This window comes from Lonchura striata, chromosome 1 (genome assembly GCF_046129695.1).
Source record: "Lonchura striata isolate bLonStr1 chromosome 1, bLonStr1.mat, whole genome shotgun sequence".
In the NCBI taxonomy this organism is placed as follows: Eukaryota; Metazoa; Chordata; class Aves; order Passeriformes; family Estrildidae; genus Lonchura; species Lonchura striata.
This window is the reverse complement of record NC_134603.1, coordinates 152573474-152593520: the sequence shown is the minus strand read 5'-3', so window position 1 is coordinate 152593520 and position 20047 is coordinate 152573474. Positions and strand designations below refer to the sequence as shown.

Below are 20047 nucleotides of genomic sequence, written 5' to 3'. Positions count from 1 at the left end.
AGATCCGTGTGATCCGTGCTGGAGCTTCAGCTGGCATCGTACAGTGTGAGCCTTCACACAACACAACAACTTGTTTTCATGCAGACTTCTGAAAAGCACACATCCTTGAGGAGATAGAAAGCACATGCAGAAGTGCAGAAGTGTTTCCTCACATTTTGTGTCACTCTTTTGTGGTTCATTCCCACCATTTGCTAGCAACATGCCCAGGGCTGAGCACAAGAGAGGGGTACTGGGAGGGGGCCTATCCCATCATGGAAACTCAACACTGATCTATCAGCACAGCACTTCTGCCTCTTCTGCATGGCAGCTACTGTGCCAGATGGATCTCTGGAATAAATCCATCTGCATGATCAACACTACCAGCCCCAGTTCCCACCTTTCACTTAACCAGATACATATCAGGAGCTGTGCATGTTAACAGTGTCACACCAGGCCTTTTTGCTGGATTTACACCAAACACAGATTTGTCTGTCCCATGCTGCATCTTCTTTCTAACTCCTTGCTTAGACTTTAAAAATAAAAGTCATATGGCTTTGAGTTACTTTTTTTTTCTTCTTCCTATTTTCTCCTTCATAGATTTCCTGCAGGATAAGAACACAGTGAAAAAACTCCAACTGAAGTAATGCCAAGATCAAGAGGAGAGAAACTCTTGAGTGCTGCAGCACTCATAACGAACTGGCTTTCCACCAGCCCTAAAACAAAACCAGTTGGGAAGTACAGCATCCTCTCTTTGAAGATAAATAAATAAACTTTTAACTGTTGAGAAGTTCAGACACCCTGAATAAATCACTGCATCAGCAGCCCCTGCTTTGCTTAGCAGATGTCAATCTGGAATGCAGCACAAGGACATTTGGGTGGCTCTTGCCCCAAAAAGCTGCTGCAGGATTTAGTGAGGTGTAACTGCTGCATCTTAGCTCTGCTGAGCATTTCTGTTACTGCTGCAATGAGGTGTGGATCTGCTCATGCACTATTGCAATATCTTGCTCCAACAACCCACTTGCTATCCAGAAAACCTCTGGCTATGATTTTACAAAGATCTGTACATGGCCTGTTTGACTCTGAACCCAGGGAGTTAAACCAGATTTCTCACAAGCACAAAGACTTCCCATGATCTCCCATTAAGCCTTTGCCTGCAGCAACTACTCCCAGCAACAGATCAGCTGTATTTGACCTTCCAGAGCCACATTTCCTGCCAAAAACTTTAAAAGGGGATAAGACACCAGCTATTTCCCAGCAGGTAAGGAAATTAAACAAAGTGCTTAGGCTTTTGCATGCTTGGAAAATGTGGAAGTGAAACAGATCCCTTTTCAGCCAGGCTGTTTGGGTAGAAATGCTGCCCAAAGTAATTTCTGCAGCTTCACACCTCCAGGAGCACTGGTTGCTGCTGCTTTGCATCCATGCCTGTTCTTCCACCTGGGAGAAACATGGGGAAGTGCTGGTAGCAGAACTCTGGAGCTCAGGGTTGATTCCTCACTCCAGCCCTATCCTGCTCTGTTAACAAAACCTCAGACAATCCCTGGAGGAGAGGAGGAATGGAAAACAAGGGACAGAGAAAGAGAGCAACAGTGGTTGGTACTTCATGGCAGGCTTAATTCATGGTGGGGAAACACATTGGATGTATTGGATAATGCTGATTAATCCATCCTGAGGCAGAGGAAGAAACAGACAGAAAAGCCCAGATGTGCCCATTTGACACACCACAGATGCTCTTCACACTTGACCTAATACTCAAGAAACATCAGCAGCACCAGGCAGGGAGAGGAGGCCCCCAGGGGACTGTCCTGGGGTCTGTGGGACAACATGTCAGCTCCAGTGGGGACAGGGTTGGCTGGGAGGCACTTCTGTACAGGTAGAGTGCTGGTCAGATCTCAGCAGCTCTGTTTGGGATTCCTGCACTCAGAGCTGGCCCTGGCTGAGCAGCTGACCTGAGTTACCCTCTGCAGCAAGGTGCTCTGGGGAGGGATTCCTGCTCCACGTTACACACACGAATGTAAAGCCATAGATTTGACTTGAGAGCACAGCGTGTCCTCAGGACAGAGAACCAGGACAGCACGGAGACTCAGAGTCACTGCTGGCACCCACTGGGGCCTTTCATGTTCCCTTCTGATATTTTTATTTAAGAAGTGCCTTTCATGCAGTATGTGCAGAGCTCGTGGTGCTGCACGTACAGCCAGCTCCCCTGTGCCAGGCTTGGCTTCCCTCCGCCCCCGCATTCCCTGGCTTCATCTTCCCCTGCTCTTCCCAAAACTTCACCCACTACTGACCAGCATCCAGCAGGGGAGAGAAGCCCCTGCACAGACAGAGCTGGGGAGGGTTTGCTGGCAGCTGCCACCACTCACAGCTGCAGCCACAGGGAGCCCAGCCCTGGGATGACGTTCCTGAACAAGGGACACAACGTCAAGATGTGCTGCTCCTCTGAGCCCTGGCAGAAACACCAGGATCAGGACAGGGCTGCACGGGAGAAGGAGAGAAACCTGCTGGAAATTTCTGTCTCTGGGATTGTCACAGGGAGCTGTGAGCAGATGGATCAAATCTTCCTTAACTTCTTTTCCAGTGGGATCCCTACAAGCCTCCCTCCTCTCCTTGCTGATCCTTCTGAGCATGGATTTCTACATTTTGATTTGAGGCAAATTTAGGGTGCTTTTAAATTAATAAGCAAGACAGAACCTACTTTCTAGTTTTAAAGCAGCTGGCATGATGCACATAGATAAATTTTCCTCCTCTTCTCAAAACAGAGCAGGTGTCACCCATCCTAACTCCTGCAATACTCCTGGTCTGGAGAGAGCTGGCAGGCACATAAAACCATGGTTCAGCAGCCTGGCTTTTAATGAAAAAACAGTAAAATAAAACATCTAGTAAATGTTTCTATTGAAATGGTGATACTGGAATAGGTCTGTTAAATAATTTTTGGATACTGTTCTGAAACATGCATTTCTTCAAAGTAAATAAAAACAATCCTCGGCTATCTGAAAATCCAGAACCCAAAAAGTTTTATTTTTTCAGTCCAAGCTCCCCTGTACTTTTGCTGGCCACCAAAAAAAACTGGAAGGGGATTTCCACTGAAAAAGTTTATGGGAAAAAAAAAAAAGAAGAAAATATTGACTTTGCATAAGGTTTTTCAGGGACACGGCATGAAGACATTTTCTGCCCAGCAGAAGCAAAAATAGCTAAATCTTCCCCAGAACATCTACCTCCCTTCCAATGTGCTTGTGCCAATTACATACAGTCTTATTATTTTCCACTGCTGTTTACATGGCAGAGTCAGCAGAAAAACATGAGACATCTCAGAAACATGGAGAACATGACCCTGAACTACCTTTTATTATAAATGCACTTTAAATCTCCTTTTATATGTGGTTTCAAGAGAAAAGCTGAACTGAATTAAGATCCTCTTTTGATAGCAAACACTTTGATGACAGCAGAAGGAAAACACTGTGAAATGCCCTGTGACTGGAAGGGAAGGAGAGTTTCTCCTACAGAATTCCCAGCCTCTTAGGATGCCTTTTGACTGTGCACCAAGTTCAGTGAAATCCCCACTGCAGGAAAACAAAACACAGCATCATGTCTGTCTGTCTGTTCCCTGACGCTGGGTTTTATGCTCCATTTGAGATGCTGCTCTGCCTTTCAGCTTGCTGGAGTTTCTGCCCAGCTGCTGGATTGCCCAGTTCTGACTCAGGAGGTCAAAAATGCATCTGCTGGATTGTGAGCCCCCTAAACAAAGCTGCAGCAGCTTCTTACAGACCCCAGATAACCCAAAGAGAGGAGCGACCTTCTGCTGTCATGCTGAGGGTTTGCTGAAACCTCTTGGCAAGAATGATGGCTTACATGGAAAAAGAAACAGATATGATTGATGCTTGGGCTGGTTACTTTTGCCACCTGACCACATAAAAGTGCCAAGAACTCAGAGTTGGGCACATTAGCACCTGAAAATCCCAACATTAGCACACTCTGCATCCCACAGCTGGTGCTGCCTAGTGCTCCTCCTCCGTTACCTGACTGAAGCAGCACATTATGTCCATTCCTCCACTCTGCTCTTCAAGCATTCCCTCAAAATCCATTTGTACCTCAGGTTCTCACCCTTGCAGAGCTGAAATCTCACCCTTTGTCATCCTTGCCTTGGCTCAGGGCATTCTTAAGGCAGTGACACCTCACAGTCAGTGGTGCAGAGCTGGTGAGGAACCAGCAGCTCCAAAACAGGAAGGACAGGCCAAAGCATGGCAATAAAAGTTGGTAGGAAAAGCTTAACTTTGCAAGAACCCATCTTCCCACTAGCAAAGCTACACATGGAATCAATCCTGCCCATCCTGCTCAGGCTCACACATCAGTGACAGCTCCCAGTGCCACAGCTCTTTGCTCTTTAACAGCCTAACATGTACAAAAAAAAAAAAAAAAAAAAAAGGCAGCAGAGAAGTTTTGCTCAAGCATTTTCTGCTGAGACTGCTTTATGTGTGCATTTCATTCAGGATCATCTAGTGACTCTGCCAAGCTCTCAGAAACCATTGGACTAGGGAAAAAAGGAAAAAGACAAGCCTGGTACATCCAAACACCAGGCTCAAGGAGAGCCCTTGCACATGTGCCATCCACCCCTGGCATCAATGAGAGCTGGGCATGGCCTAGAAGAACATTTTCTATACATCTTGTCTGAGATGCAGCAAAGCACAGGATATGTTATCAGCACAAGCTATGAAACAGACAAGGGACAAGTCCTTGGAGAAAAACACTCATTTGTTGCACAGAGAAGAGTTTGGAAGTATTTACTGCCATATAAGTACAGAGGATCTTTAGAGGATTAAGTATTTCTCCATGTGTATTTCTGAAGAAGGGCCCCACTTTATTCAAGGCTGTCAGTTCTACAGCTGGCAAGTACTGGCATGAAAATGAAAAAGATCTGTAGAAATTACCCTATAACCTGCACCCACAGACACAGCAGAGAACACTCCCTGTGTGAAAAAAGTAATTCATCCTGCCTGCAGGCTGGAATATGAATAATTACACTCCTGCTATACTGCTTTACCAGCTCTGCACAAAGGCACCCTGCTCTCTACAAAATCCTCTGAAGTTCTTAATGCAAAAGCTCCTACAGACAGCTGACCAACAGGATTTCAAAAAGCTCAGAGAATTTTAGAAAGCAAGGAAAGCATAAACTCAAGCTCAGAAAACTAAATGGAAAACAACACAAGGCTACAAACCAACTCTAGTCCCTGCAGGGCTGCAAGAGCAGATCAGGAGTTTGCCAGCCTGGTTTCAGGGGTTGCAGGTACCTACTTCCAGCATCTCTGAAGGAAAGGGATGCTCTCCTTCCTCTGCAATGTCACCACTGCACACACACCCCTGAGAAATCCCAGAATCAGCTACCACAGGTGTAATTTCATCCACAAAAACAGACTGGTGGCAGACAGACTCTTATTTGATCTTTACGTGGTAAAGCTGGCCCCAGACCAGGAGCTAAGGAGCCTGAGCCCACTCAGCTACATTATCCTGCCACCTGAGAAAGGGGGACAGGTACTCAGAGAACAACAGCACACACTTAAAGGAATAACCAAAAGTCTCAAACAGCTTTGGCTTTCTACAGATTATCACTCTTCACTTTGATAAGCCTCAGTGGAATCAAATTAACTGGAAATTTTTATCACAGCATTTCCCGCCCCCAAATTACACCCAGGCTCCCCATTCTCTTCATTTCTGTGCTCAAAGTGACTGCTCAGCACAGCCTCGCCCAACCTGCAGAGCCTCTCTTCCTCAGCCTGAGGATGAGCAGCACTGAGTCACTCTGGGGGACAGCAGGGTGGCCATCCAGACTGCAACACCCACGGGGTTGTGGCAACAAAGGAGGGAGAGGCTGGTGGCCAGGTTGAAATGGCACAGAACAGCACACAGGGTTGTGTTTCACTGACCTGTGGAATACTTGCGCGTCCTCTCGGAGTCTTTGTACAGGGATCCCATGATATCACCCATGGATCTGGAGATCCTCATCTCATGCTGCTTGCTGTTGTTGGGCTGCAGGAGCTGGTAATCAGACAAAGGGAATGATCAGAACTGGCCAGAGCCCTGTGGACACACCATGTGAAACCCTGTATTTGGCTCCCTGTGACCCTATTACCCAAGAACTATTAAAAAAAAAAAAAAGAGAGAGAAAGAAAGGAGACATGCACGTAATCTAGAGTGATCCAAAAACCATTCACAAACAACTCACATCTGCTAATAAAACAGTCTAATAAGATAAAGCTCTCACAGATAATGGCAAATACAGATATTTGACATAAAAGACTATTCCTGCACTCTGTTATCTCCAGATAGGTGCAGAGACTGATCACTGGACTGAAAACACTTGCAATCCCAAAATCAGCACCCCTCTGTGCCCCCTAGACTCCAGTGGCAGCTGAGGCATTGCACAGGTTCCTCTGCAACAGGGCAGAGGAACAGAGAGGGGAATGTCAAGGAAGACAGGTAAGAGAAGAGCAAAGAAAAGCATAGCCAGCTGGTAACCTGGTAGTGGCCAGGTTTTACTAAGATTCTAAGACCACATGTTACAGTGCACAGTGATTTTATGAAATAATTTTCTGTATGACCTCAGAACTGTGTGCTCTCACACACAGGACCATGGCCACATGTTTCAGGAAGAAATGGAGCTGCTCTCAAAGGCAGGCAGGAATCCACCTGGCTCCTCTGCTCTCAGCAGCTGACTTGCAGTACTGCTGTGCTCCCACAAATTGCCCCCCTTCCACCCAGGGTTTAGGAAACCCCAACTCAAGGCTCAGTTTCCCCTGGGACTCTGCTCCCTGCACTTCCCAAGCCTCTCAAAAGGAGTGGAGAAGCTCCAAGGGCTGTGAGCACCCGCAGTAGAATGGGGATAAGTGAGTTTCAAGACTCCCAGTCTCTCCAGTACTTCTAGGAAATAAAAAGACGAAACAAGAGTTGCAACATCTACAAATCCCTTGCTTTACAGCCCGTGCTCGGGGCAGCACGACATGTGCTTTGGCAAGACACTCTGTGCAAGCGAGGTCAAGCTAACAGGCTTAACTGCAAAACCACTGAGCTCAGGAAAAACTAATAAATAAATAAAGATGGAAAAAACCCAGACATATCTGCATGAGACCGAAGGATTCTCCAGTTTGCTCTTCCCAGCCTTTAGCACTGCTGCAGCACGTGGAGGGAACAGCCCCCACGCTGCCACCCAGCATGGCAAGGGCCAGGGCATTGCCCTGAATACAGAGGGGAGGTGAAAAGGAATGGTGGCAGCATCTCTAGGAAAGAAAGCACAAGGAGTCCTCTCAGTGTTTAACCTTGTTTGAGGGTCAGCCTGGTATTTAACCCTTCACAGGATGCAGGAGCCAGAGGGAGCTGAGCTCAGCCTCTGGGCTACTATCACAGGAAGATTTCTGAGCAGCTGAGCCAGAGCAGGGCTGACCTCCCTCATAACCAGCCTGCCCTCTGCTCTACACCATCAGGAGACTCTTTTCCACTCCCCAACACAATAACAAGCCGGACACAAAAGAGCAGAGAAGGTGAAGGGCTCACATTCGCTTTCTTTGGAGCGCTCACAAGGATCCGCAGGCTCTTCAGGGAAGGGCTCAGCTCCAACTGTTCCATGGCTTTGTCCAAATCTTCCTGGGATTTCAGTGGGATCAGGAGCTGGAAGGGATTAAACAAGCACCAGAGGATGGCAATGTCACACTTTTGGGTAAACAGGAGCCAGATTGTTCCAGGGAGCAGCTTGGGAACCAGGGGGTGAGGGAGGAACCCAAGGAATCAATGGAAAACGGGGCCCCCGTGCCCTCCAGCTCTAATATTTTCTTCCAAGACCTCATTTACCGAGGAACAGATGCAAAAAAAAGTCACAACAAACAACATCTGCAAGGAGAAAGCTTAAAGGTCACACCAGCAATCCAGCTAGTGGGAAAAGGAGAGGGCTGGGATAAACCCAGCGGGTTTGCTGCCCGCTACTCTGGGGCTGCTCTGATTCTGCAGGCAGGACCTGCTGCTACCCAAAATAACCCCACACTTCTTGCTGGGTTGATGGTCATGCAGTGGTGCTCCAAGACACCAGTGAGTTGCACCCAAGGATTAACTCTGGCAGATGCTTTGTGCCCTTCCCTACTGCTGCAGCCGGTGTTCCTGCACACTGTCACAGCTCCCTAGTGCCTGGCCATCAGGTGAAACCCGGGAACATCCCACAAATAAAAGTATTGTCCCTTCTGATGTGAAAAGTGTGCATTGCTCTCCTTCCAAGAACCACTTCTTTCACTCTCAGCAGAACAAATTCAGCTTCTGCTCTTTATAAGAACAGAGAACTACACAGTACCCTGTCTGTCAGGCAGCAAAAAATCCTGATGCTTTCCTGGGAAATGGCAGACTATTGCCCTCACACCTCCACGGGGAATTTGACCCTCCCAACCTTGCTGTGTGGTGTACCATGTCCTGCAGACAGCCTGCAAAGCCTCCAACGCCAGACACAGCTGCACTTCAGAGGAGCTCTGTGGCCTTCTGCCACCCCGGGCTAAGATTAAAAGCACAACTTCTTGCCCCTCATTCCGGGATATTCTGCCTAATCTCATACCAAACAGGCCCCAGCCTCTGCAGGTTGCCTCGGGCACCGAATCCGGCCAACACAGCACATGTTATTCTCATGCCTGTGCCAAAGTACACTGTAACTCCACTGACCAAAGGCACCGAGCAGCCACAGCTCCCAGCAGGCTCTCCCTGGGAGCCACAGCTTCCCAGAACTCCTGAAAGGTGGCTCAGCCCTCTGGGTGATCAGAGCTCCTGCCACCAGCCACAGCAAACCCACCTTGGAGCAGCTGCCACACAAGGTGATGCTCACAAGCCAACTGGGACAACCTTTTTGATCCCAGGGTGTTGCCAAGGGTTTGGCTGCTGGCCTGTAGGCAAACACACCTCAGGCTGTGTGCTCCTGACCTTGTGGCCAAGAAGGCCAGTGATATCCTGGGCTGCACTGGGAGCACGTGCAGCAGGTCAGGGAAGGGATGCTGCCCCTCTGCCCAGCCCTGTGAGCCACAGCTGGAGTGTTGTGCCCAGCTCTGGCTCAGGAGACACAGGGAGCTCCTGCAGCAGGGCCAGCGGAGGCTACAGGGAAGATGAAGGGATTGGAGCAGCTGCCTCATGAGGGAAGGCTGAAGGAGCTGGAGCTGCTCAGGCTCAAGAGGAGATGCTGAGAGGGGACCCCATCCCTGTCTGTGCCTGTCTGCAGGAAGGGCTCAGAGCAGGGACCAAGCCCTGCTCTGTGGGGTCCAGCAATGGCACAGGAGGAATGGGCAGGAATGATCCCAGGAAGTTCCCCCCAGACATGAGGCAGAACTTCTCTGTGCAGTGACTGAGCTCTCAGGATTATCCAGAGAGGCTGTGGAGTCTCCCTTACTGGGGATATTCCAGAACCATCTGGACACAGTCCTGTGCTTCTCTCTCTTCTTGACCCTGCTTAAGAAGGGAGGTTGGACCGGATTACTCTCTGTGGTGCCTTCCAACCTGACTCATTCTGTGATCCTGTGATTTCCTCTCATCCTATCTGAGTGAACAACCTGTATTCCCCATAGACATCAGACAAAGATGGTACTGAGTATGTCTCCTAAATGCAGTGCTCAGCCTGCTCCCTTAAGCAGTAGAGGTGGAGAGATTCCCCTGGGACACTGCTTAACCCTTTTGAGGTTAACAAAGGCTCTGCCTCAAGCAGACAAAGCTCCTCCTCTACACACCCCCAGAGAGAATTGACAATGGTGGAGAGCTGCTCTCCCTAGTTTCACCACCAAGCAGAATCTGAGTCTCAACTCTAAGCTCAACCCCACTGCTCACCCATCCCTTCACTGAGCTCTTGACAAGTGTTCAGAGCAATCCCCCAGCTGCTGCTCTGAACAGAATGTTCTGTAGGTCATTCCATCTCTCTCCAACATCACAACATGAACATGTTTGCATGCCTCCTTCAGAGGAGCCAAAAACATCAGGGAGAAATTGCCCTCTTGTAAAAGGGACTGGAGCCAGTATTTAGCTTGGCTTTACCTATTACCCACATCTGGCAAGAAAATGCTGCTCCATTTGGCTGCCAGACTGTGGCACATATGATTATCAAGAACAGGTATCTGCTAGGCATGAAACTCAAAACAGACTCATGCAAAACCCTGGAATTAATTGCCAGGGTGGATTTCCAGAAACTGGGTTTATTTGATCTAAAGACTGAGTAGCTGTGATTAACAGCAAAGTTTACCTACACAGAAGTTGCACAAACAGAGCTTATTGGATTTTTTTTCCTTGCTTTTAAATAGTATCCTCCCCTGGAGCTTGATGTTTTAGTGGGGGAATTGAAGGTCTCTCTGCAGGTTGAAAAAGTAAGGGCAAAGGGTGAGGTTTCACCAACTACAGCAGCTCTGTCAGACCTCACTCTGTAAGACACTGCAGAAAGCCAAAGAATTGTAGGAAACAGGGTTGGGGAAAAATCGGAGAGGTCAATTAGTTCATCTTCCTGCCCAATGCAGGACCAACTGGCATCAACAATTCTCGACAAATGTTTGTTAGATTTGCTTTTATCTCCTCCCTCCCTCTCCATAATGGTGCCTCTGCCATTTCCCCAGGCTTTAACTCTCCCTCAGCTCCCCGAATGATGCTGAGGGGCAGCCTTGGAGGAGACAGCAGCAGGTCAGAAGGGAAGCTGTGGCACATGGAGGTTCAGTGAACTTCTGCCCAAGGTCACATCACAAGCTGGTGTCTGTGCTGCCCTGGCCAGGCTGAGCTTTGCTGTCCCACTCCTCAGAAAGATGAGTCCAGCCTAGAACTAACACAGACATGCCCCATGGGGGACACCCATGGCACGGCCCTGCTCTTATCTACACCAGCCCCAGGCTGCTGATTCCATGGTCCCACCAGGATGTGATTCATGTGTGCCCCTGCTCCACCCAGCTGGCATGCTCATCTCACTGATCCTGCCTTCAGGACGCCTCCTCCACCAGGACAGGGGCTGCCACTCAGTGAGATTTTGCAGGGCCTGCTGACCTCAGTCTATATTTGGTCTACAAGGTGCCACTGCAAGAGAGGTGTCTGATGGCAGCGAAGAATTACTGCACAGCTCCCCTGGGGCATAAAGACAGGGTGAAATATTTAACTGCAATGACTCTGTGGCCATGTCCCCTCTGAAACTTGCAGTCACAACACCCAAAACCCTGACCCAGGAGCCAGATGCTGCAGTGTCGCCACATGTGTGTGCAGGCTATGACCCCAAAGATTCCTCTTGTCTGTTTATAGCGTTTCCAGAACAACAACCCTGAATTACTGCTCTTCAGACATCTTCCCAAAGCTGTGGGTTCTCACAAAGTGGAACTTTTAAGTGTAGGAAAAACAAAGCACTGGCCTAAGAAATCAGGAGTACCCAAAGGCCTGCTCATGGCCCTGCTATGTGCTGTGCACATGCCCAGAAAGACAGTCTCTAACATGGGATAAAATGAATTATTTAAGCTTCTGTTTGCTGTTGTTGGAAATAAATCCTCTTCCAGTGGGAAGAAACCTGGAATGAAATGAGTCATTCCTGGAGAATTCAATGGCAGGCTTTTCCCAAGAGGGCTGTCAAAGAATGCCCAAGATTAGAAACCTGACTGCATTCAAAGACAAAACCCAGTGGACACTTTGGTATCATGAGGTACCTATTGTAAAAGAATAGGAACTTTCTTTGTGGAGCAAATCTCTATTGAAACAGAAGGGAGAAAATAATAAATGGGGGGAAAAAATAGAAGAAAGGTCTCTTCAGGACCTCTCTCTCCATTCATACTTTAATCAAAGGCTGCAGGTCATCTGCAATTAATACTTGAACAAGCCACCTATCAGGACAGATCCAAAAGGATCTGTGTTTCAAAGCCCACCTCTTTACCATTTGGCTCTCTCCTCCTTCCCAAAGCCAAACCCACCCTGAGAGTCCAGTGGCTGCAGATGCCTCACAAGAAAACACCAAAAGAGATGCCAAGGATTTCCCCCTTCTGCTAACAGCCCTGAGCAGGACCCTCCTTTCACACACAGTACTGGGCTCAAAAGTGGGAAAACCACAGAGGCCAATGTGATGAATGATGGAGGAGAAAGACCTCCTAGCCCTAAAATGCAAGGATTGCAGAGGGAGGTTTTCTTGGCTGCTTTTATGTGGCCACAGGGGCTGCTGGAGGAACGTTCAGTGATGCACATTTCACTGCAGACCCAGCCACAAGAACGTGCAGGTCGTGCTGGGGGTTTGGATGAGACAAAGTCAGTGCTAGATAAAAGAACACTGTGTGAGCACCACTGTCCCTCCTGCTCTGCACTTCACGCTCCTGCAACTGCCCCCGAGGTGGGAAGACTTCACATCCCGATGGAGTGAGGGGGATCTTTTGTTCTGGGGAAAAGACAACGTTCCTGTGTAACAGGCTTTACTTGAAATAATTTTGACAAAGGAAAATCCTGGCTTGGAGGCTGAGAATCCATCTGAGCTGTGTCAGGACAACAGCCCTTATGCATTCACTAGGTGGGAACCATAAAATAAGGTTGTTTTTCTTCACATCCAAGTAAAACACAAAATCAGGGCCTTCAGAACAAGCCACTGCTCAATTCTGAAGTTGGCAGCAGGCAGCCCAAAGCTGCCCCTCAGCAGTGAGGAGAAGAGTACCTCATTGTTCACACAGACCAAGTCCATCGTCTGCCCAAAAGCGTCCGTGACCTTCTGCACCACTTCCTTGAATTTGACTGGTCTTGGAAACTGGATAATCCTGTGTACACAAACAAACACAACAACAGTCTCAGTTTAGCAGGAGCATACTGGAATTTGGGATTTGACTGACAGTACAGAAAAAAGGACTTGTATTCCATCACAAAGCTCCTTGCCTTTACACTCACAGAAATGCTGCTCCTCTGCTGTGCCCAAGAGGGGACTTGACTACCCTGCAAAAATATCTACCAAAAATCTTTGTGCAGCTCCTCTTCTCCTCCCTCCAGTGTGAGTACAGGTGGAAAAAAAGGAAGTCCAGCAGCCCTCCACTGGAGAAAGCCCAGATCAGGCAATGGTCAGTGATGTATTATCACAGTTTTCAGCAAGAGGCTCTGAACAGGGAGGAGGGCTGAAATGGGGATGATGCAGTTTGGCATCCTGTGACTCTCCTGTAGCATCACACACAGCACCTCTAGAGGTACTTACAGCAGGTACAGTCTAACCCTAAAATAACACTACTTAAATTTTCTTTGGCTTTAACATGCACCTTGGACCATCAGCCTGTGCCCTGCCCTGTCACAGTCACCAAGCAGAGGTGATTCCATGAAAATGTCAAGCAGGGAAGGGCGGACAAGCTTTAACTCCCAGCCCTATTTTTATGGGACCCATGCCCAAAATCTGGTTATCTTAAGTAAGTGTCATGGACTGCTAATCAAAGGACACATTTCTGTAGAGTTCCAGCTCCACTGTGGTTCAGCAGGGCTCAAGAATTAACAAGAGAAAAGGATCCCAGTGTGCACCCAATGTCCCTGGTAAAAAAGGCATTTAATGACTTCCAGCTTGGAACCATTTTCCCTGCGTGCAAATCCCAGGAGCTTCTTGTGGCAAATGGGATAATGAGGCAGGGATCTTGTATATAAAAGTGCAGCTGATTTTAGGGGAATTAATTCTGCTGTGAGCTCAGCTGCAGCTGGCTGAAGTCAGCAGGACAGTGTTGGGTGGAAAAGGTAATTTGTTTCTGTATTCACAGGGGACGGAAGTAGGTACCTACCTTTTCTCTCCTTCATACTCAAACTTGATCCTGACACTTCGCTGCTGAAAGAAAAAGCAAAGAATGGTGAGGTCCCAAACTGCATCCTGGATTGACCCATAGACCCAAAGCTAACAGGAGTTCTCAGGGAGACTCTCCTAACTCTGTAAGGCATCTGGTTTATTTAAGCCAAGCTGCCTGGTGGACTTGCAGCCTTTGGGGACACGCCACATTGCTGAGGAATGTGCTTGTCAAAACGTAAGTTCTTCTGTAAGCAAGAAAACACTCACCTCTATAACTGTTAGTTTTAACAAAATTAATTCATAAAGCTGAAAATTGTTCTGAACTCTTGGGAGCAAGGCACTATTATCAAAGAGGCCAATATGGCAAATGTCTGATGCCTGTCCACCTTCAGTGCTTCCCATGATTTCACCCCAGTACATTTCTGTTGGAAATCCAAAAACCCAAGCTCAGAGGATGTTGACTAGAACACAGGAATATTTGGGGTGAAGAATTAAGAAATAAAAGCAAGCATTCTCTAATGGAAGTGGAGACAGTCTAAAATTTTAAAGCCAACAGTGCTAGGCTGGTTGAAGGGCTGGTTGCTATTTTGTTAGGACCTACAGAATGCCAAGTGTATCAGGCCCAATACACAATGCACAGCAAATGTCCACCCTGAACTGACCCATTGCTCACCTCAAGAGAAACCACAAAATTTGCTCAAAGAAGAGCCAGCGGAATCACAGGCACACAGCTGTGCAAGGACCAGTAAAAACCACTTCTCCCATCAGAGGATGGGAGATATTTGTGCACATTTAGCAGCAATCAAGACCACAAGGAGCTTTTTCATTCCTTCAGCTTCTCAGGCCAAGCCTGAGCCAAGCATCCTTCTGGCATCCCTCAGATCATTCCAGGACTTTCCTATGGTCTCCAACGCAGATCAAAACCCTCTTTAGTCCTCAGACCAGGTCTAGTCACCCCACTTAACCAGCATTTTCCTCCCCACAGTCCCACCAGCCTCCTCAAACAGCTCTCTTCCCATGCAGAGAGAAGTGCTGGCCGCCTCCCTCCGAGGTGTAACCCCGGGGAGGGCTCGGTCCCACGCCGCCGGCGTCTCGCAGGGATAACTCCCAGCTGGGTGGGTGACAGCCCTTCCTGAGCACAGGACTTATCTCTGGGCCTGGGCTGCCAGCATGTGAAGGCACACTTTCCATCCTCTCAGAGGGAAAGCAGAGCTGCAGTGAAACAGCTTTGTTCCTAATGAGAAAAACGAGCTGGACCGGCGCCCTCGGGTTTGTTTTTCAACCGAGCTCCCCAAGTTCTGCAAACACCCACCGAAATTCAGGAAGTCGAGGCTGGAGGCAGTTCTGTTGAAAAGCTTAAACAGATTCAGGGTAAACACGGTGCATCACCCAAAATGCATCCTTGTTATCTCTGCTCGTGGCATTTTCTGTGTTTCCGGAAGGGCTGGGAGGAACCAGTGCTGGGACAGTCACCAAGTGGGGCACTCCAGCAGTGATACAGGCCTGTGCTAAACAGGCACTTACATCACCTCGGTGGCTAAAGCCAGTTCTCCAGACCCACAAAGTCTGGAGAGTCTCCAGGTTCATTTCCAGAACCAGGCCCAACTTGTAAAAATACCAGATTAATTCTAAACTGGTCCAAAATTCCAAAGGAGAAGAGACAACCAGAGCCGACCTAGTGCTGGAGGTTCAAATCATTCTGGAGAGACAGGCAAATACAGGTGGAATTGCCACCTTGGGTTATCTGTGCTGGAAAATAAATGATACAGGCTCTTTCATGCCAATTTTTATTTGCACATGCCTCTCTGAGCAGGCCTGACTGCTTTATTCCTCCTGGATGCTGGCAATAAATTGGCCAGTGTGGGTTCACTGACTGTAACACCACAAAACCTTTCTCTAAAGAAAAAGAAGGAAAAACAATCAGGGCAAGGAACTTTCGAGGTTTCTCCTTACAAAGGAGCAGGACATGGAAGGGGAAGAGCTCACACAGCTCTGGCCTCCCTGCAGGAAACCTTTCAAAACACAGGTTTCACTTTCAGCACAGCCCCGAACCTTGCACTGAGCTGGGACATAGCACACGCTGCCTGGTTGTGCTGAGCAGCACAAATTTCACAGACAAACAAGTTTTGAAAAACAGTTTGTGGCTGGAAAATGTCAGAACACTTGTCTAAAGCTCCAGAGAGAGAAGAAAATGAAAAAAAAAAAAACGGGCCACGACCCCGCTGCATCCTTTTCTTCTACATCAACAACAAAGCTGATGTGCCATGGCCCGATGCCAGCAGAAGGACGCCAGCTGCCCCACACTGCTCTGCTTCTGAGAAGAGCTACAAACACATTGGCTGCAACAGGGAAATGAAAACCCACTTCATTTCTTAATTAGATAACATTTTTCTTTAATACAAAACACACTAACCTCTTGCCTCCCTCCAAGAAACCAAGACCTTTAGCTTGCAAGCATTTGGAAGAGGGATAAATTCATATTTATCAGTCTGAGAAGTTGATTACAGTTTAATTTTTCAGGCTTCCCTTGGCTTACTCATGTTTTTGACCCACAGCTCCAGCTGAATTCATCACTGCTATCAGCAACAAATACTTTTTTCCTTTTTTGAAAAGAAAAAAAAAAAAAAAAGAGTGGGCAGTGCCCAAAGTACTAGGAAATCTCAGGGGATGCAAAGCACTTCCTAAATGCTGGAGCAGGCTGTGATTTTTTACACCCATGGAAGTCTGGTTTGCAGCAACTGGTTTAAGATTACACAGGGAGCCTGGGGCATTGCCAAGTGCCTGAGCAGAACCTCATGTGTCTGCACCCAGCATCTCAAATGAACAATATCAGGGGGAATGCAGGGCCAGCACCTTCCCCATCAGGAACTCAACACAGTGTCCAAACACTGAGGTGGAAGAGGTGTGGGTGGTGAAGGCTGCTGGGTCTTACTCACTTTTACAATTTTGTGAGGAATGTGACTCCCCTTGCCCAACCCAGGTTGTACTAGTCACTGTCCCTGCCATCAGGTGTCACATGAGATCAAGGGCAGCCCTGTTCTTCAATTAAGAGGTCCTTAGTGGGTGTAAAGAACAAGCTGAGACATCCAAAGCCTTGTGCCAAATACAGTGCAGGAGAGGGGTAAGGACAGCCACGGGCACCAGCCTTAAACCCTGAGCTCTGGCAGAGCATTTAAACAATATTTTTATCAGCAGCGTGAGAGCTCAGGCAGGGAATGGAGCAAGCAGGGGAAACTGAGGCACGACGGCAGGAAGGGTTTTGGCTAAGGGTATGAAGAGAAAGCCCAGCCTGAGGAGGAGGAGGCTCCATGGAGACCTTCTTGCAATACTGCAATATATAAAAGGGGTTTTATAAGATGGAGAGAGACTTTTTACCAGGATGAGGGCAAGTTTTCAACAGCAAGAGGCTAGACTGAGGCTGGATATAAGGAGGACATTTTCTACCATTGGGTTGCTGAGGCACTGGAACAGGTTGCCCAGAAGAGCTGTGGATGCTCCATCCCTGGACATGTTCAAGGCCAGGCTGGATTGAGCAACCTGGTCTAGTGACATGTCCCTGCCCACAGCAGACAGTCTGGCCTTTAAAACCCTCCCCAGCTCAAACCATTGTGTGATTCACTCTCTGAAGCAGCAGAAGGGTGGTGGAGAGAGCACAGAGTGAAGGTGTTTGGTCTCCTGGGCTGTGTGCACTGAGTTTTCCCTCTCCGCGTGCGTTTCCGTGCGGGGCATGGCGGAGCCCGTGGCCCGGCTGGCGCCTGCAGACCCTGCTGCGACACAAACAAACCCAGCAACAGCCCTGACAGGAAATACCACAGTCATTCCCTTCGTTTCTACAATAATTTCTTCTCCAAAATACTTGTACCGGCATTTCCTCCAGCCCCACAAACAAATGGTATTTTACTCGTTCTTGCCATATTCCTCCGAAAGGAAAAAGCAAAGCTGCTGCTGTGGACACAAACCCATCACCATCTTTCCAGGCTTTCCTTGAGGTATTTTTGGCTCTTTCCTAAAATCTTTGGATTTCACAGAGAAAATACCATAACTGCCAAGCGTCAGAGAGGGAATTCAGATGTGAATTTGGGGAGAAAAGGGGCAACTGCTCTTGCCTTTTGGCTATTGTCCATGTACCCCGGCAGGCTTGGCCAAGCTTGGCCCTCAGAGCTGGAGCAACAGCCCTGTGTGCTGGTTTAGATTAAGGAAAACGTTGGAAAAAAACAGAAAAAGTGTTTCCAAACGAGGTGAATCATGATCTTATACAGAGATCCCTGAAGAGCTGACTGCTGTTTGTAATAAAAGCACACACGGAGAGCAGGAAAACAAGCAGTTAGTCCTAAAATGGAAGCGGCTCTGGAGGAGCAGAAGATGCTGAGCACCCTCGCTGCTGAACAGCCAGGGGGTTGCTTAAATTGGGGTACAGGTCCAAGCTGAGCCTGTGGAGAAAGCTGTCTAATGGCAGAGGCAGTCAGGGGAGCCAGCCCTGCACCTCCATGCCTCTCAGCATTGCTGAAACAACTAAAACTGCCACTCTGGAAAATCCCAGACTAGCACAAATTCAAACATTCCCCCCGTCATGTCCACTCCTCCTCCTAAAGTCTGTTGCCATCAGAAACTGTGCTCTGTCCAGACCCCACTTCTGTGGCTTGCTTTAGATCTGCTCCTGTCAAATCTAACCAGAGGACAGCTTTGCCCATGATGAAACATCACAAGGATGGGGCCTTTAAAGCACTTCTTCCACCCAAATCCACAGCTGCATCCCAAACCAACTGGGACAAAGCCTCTGACATCTGCATTAACCCTTCCGTGTCAAGAAAGGCAGGAAAAATCATCACAAGGGGCCTCCTATTCCCTTTGGTGCTGCTCATTCCAGCCTTGCTCATATCGACCCACAAGATTTTAGGCACTTATTTTGCCTCAGTTTCCCCTCTGGGTAACACATGGGCAATGAAACTCACTCACTTTTGCACACCACAGGATAATCAGAGGGATTGTTTTTACTTCTCTCATTTTTCTATTCACTGGATTAGGAACCGATGAGAAAACCCTGCGGAGCCGCGCTCGAGTCACTCCCTTCGCGCAAAGCCGCAAAGCGGTGGGATTCCTCCTCAACTCCTGGCTCTGGCTAAGAGGAATCAGCACCACAGGGCCAGGCTGAGGGGACTCCAACACTTCCCCACGGTGCAGGTGGTTTGCATCAGCCCCTGCCCTCAGCAGCGGGACGTTCCCCACACGCCAGACAGCTGGAGCACGGCCCCAGACCGCGAGAGGAGATGACGAATGCACGTCACTGGGAATTATCTGCACAGAACCCCCACGCATGCCGGGTTATTCAGCCATCAGACAGAAAGGAGTTTGTCTGGCATTGCCCCTTTGTCATCGCAGGGGCAGAAAGCACAATATATCCCAGTCCCTCCGGATCCTTGCAGCTTTTTTTTCCGCTGAAAGCACCTGAGCAGCTCAGAGGACAGTGGAAAGATGATGTGTAGAAGGGTCACTGCTTCCTGTTACAGACATTTCTGTTTCAGACAGCGGTAGAAATCACAGGCTTCAAAATGTTTATCTAAAACCACCCACCTGGCAGGGAATAGCTTTTCTCCAGCTGGATTTCTCACTGGTATCACCCTCTTTGCACCCAAGTCAGCTCCACACACAGACATGGGGAAGCCTCTTAAACCCCTGGGACTCCACTGCCTCTGCCATCTCCAGCCAAGGCTTTCCCAGTCAGTCATTTGCCCCCTTGTTTCTGCTCCCCAGGTGGGGAAATCCCTGCAGATCCCCTCAGGGAGACTCCCATCTTCCCCCATCCACACCATATCCTCCAGGTGATAAAGCCAAACTCCTTTTTAGGCTGCTCAAAGACCTACAGAGAGCCCTACAAAATGAGCTGTATTTTACTGGAGTTGCAAGCAAGCCTTGTCTTGCATCCAGCTTGCCAAAGAGAAGAGTCCAGAGATAATTTACTAAAATAACGACTTTTAGGACAGTCTCACATTTGATGCACATGAAGAAACATTTCCTACAAACATTTAATTGCCGTGGGAGAATTTGCCATCGTGATTAAGGTGGCAGAGGAACTGCTGGCTGTCACTGGCTGTGACAGAGGCCCACTGACAAGCAACTTCATACTGCCAGTTGCCAAGTGCTATTTATAGAAATGAATGGATGTGCACATAAATAGATAGAAAATAAATGCTAATTTAATTGCTCTTTTCTCCCTCCATCCTTTTGTTCAGGGTTTCCTAATTATTCGGGGTTTCCCTTCTTATTCCACTCATCTTTTTCCTTAATGAACACAACGCAGATCTTCATTCTCCTTCTCCTTCTTCCCCT

At 48.3% G+C, this 20047-nt stretch overlaps 1 protein-coding gene across 1 annotated transcript in view; it reads right to left on the bottom strand.

Annotated features, from left to right (window-relative positions):
- The window catches only part of LOC110484542 (mitogen-activated protein kinase kinase kinase 3), a 76710-nt gene that overhangs the window by 16883 nt on the left and 39780 nt on the right, over positions 1-20047 (bottom strand). Inside the window, exons 4-7 of the mRNA XM_021555283.2 lie at positions 13719-13762; positions 12629-12728; positions 7519-7632; positions 5895-6006 (exon numbers count right to left, since the gene is read on the bottom strand). Of these exons, the coding sequence (XP_021410958.1) occupies positions 5895-6006; positions 7519-7632; positions 12629-12728; positions 13719-13762 (370 nt within the window). The remainder of the gene's footprint in view (positions 1-5894; positions 6007-7518; positions 7633-12628; positions 12729-13718; positions 13763-20047) is intronic.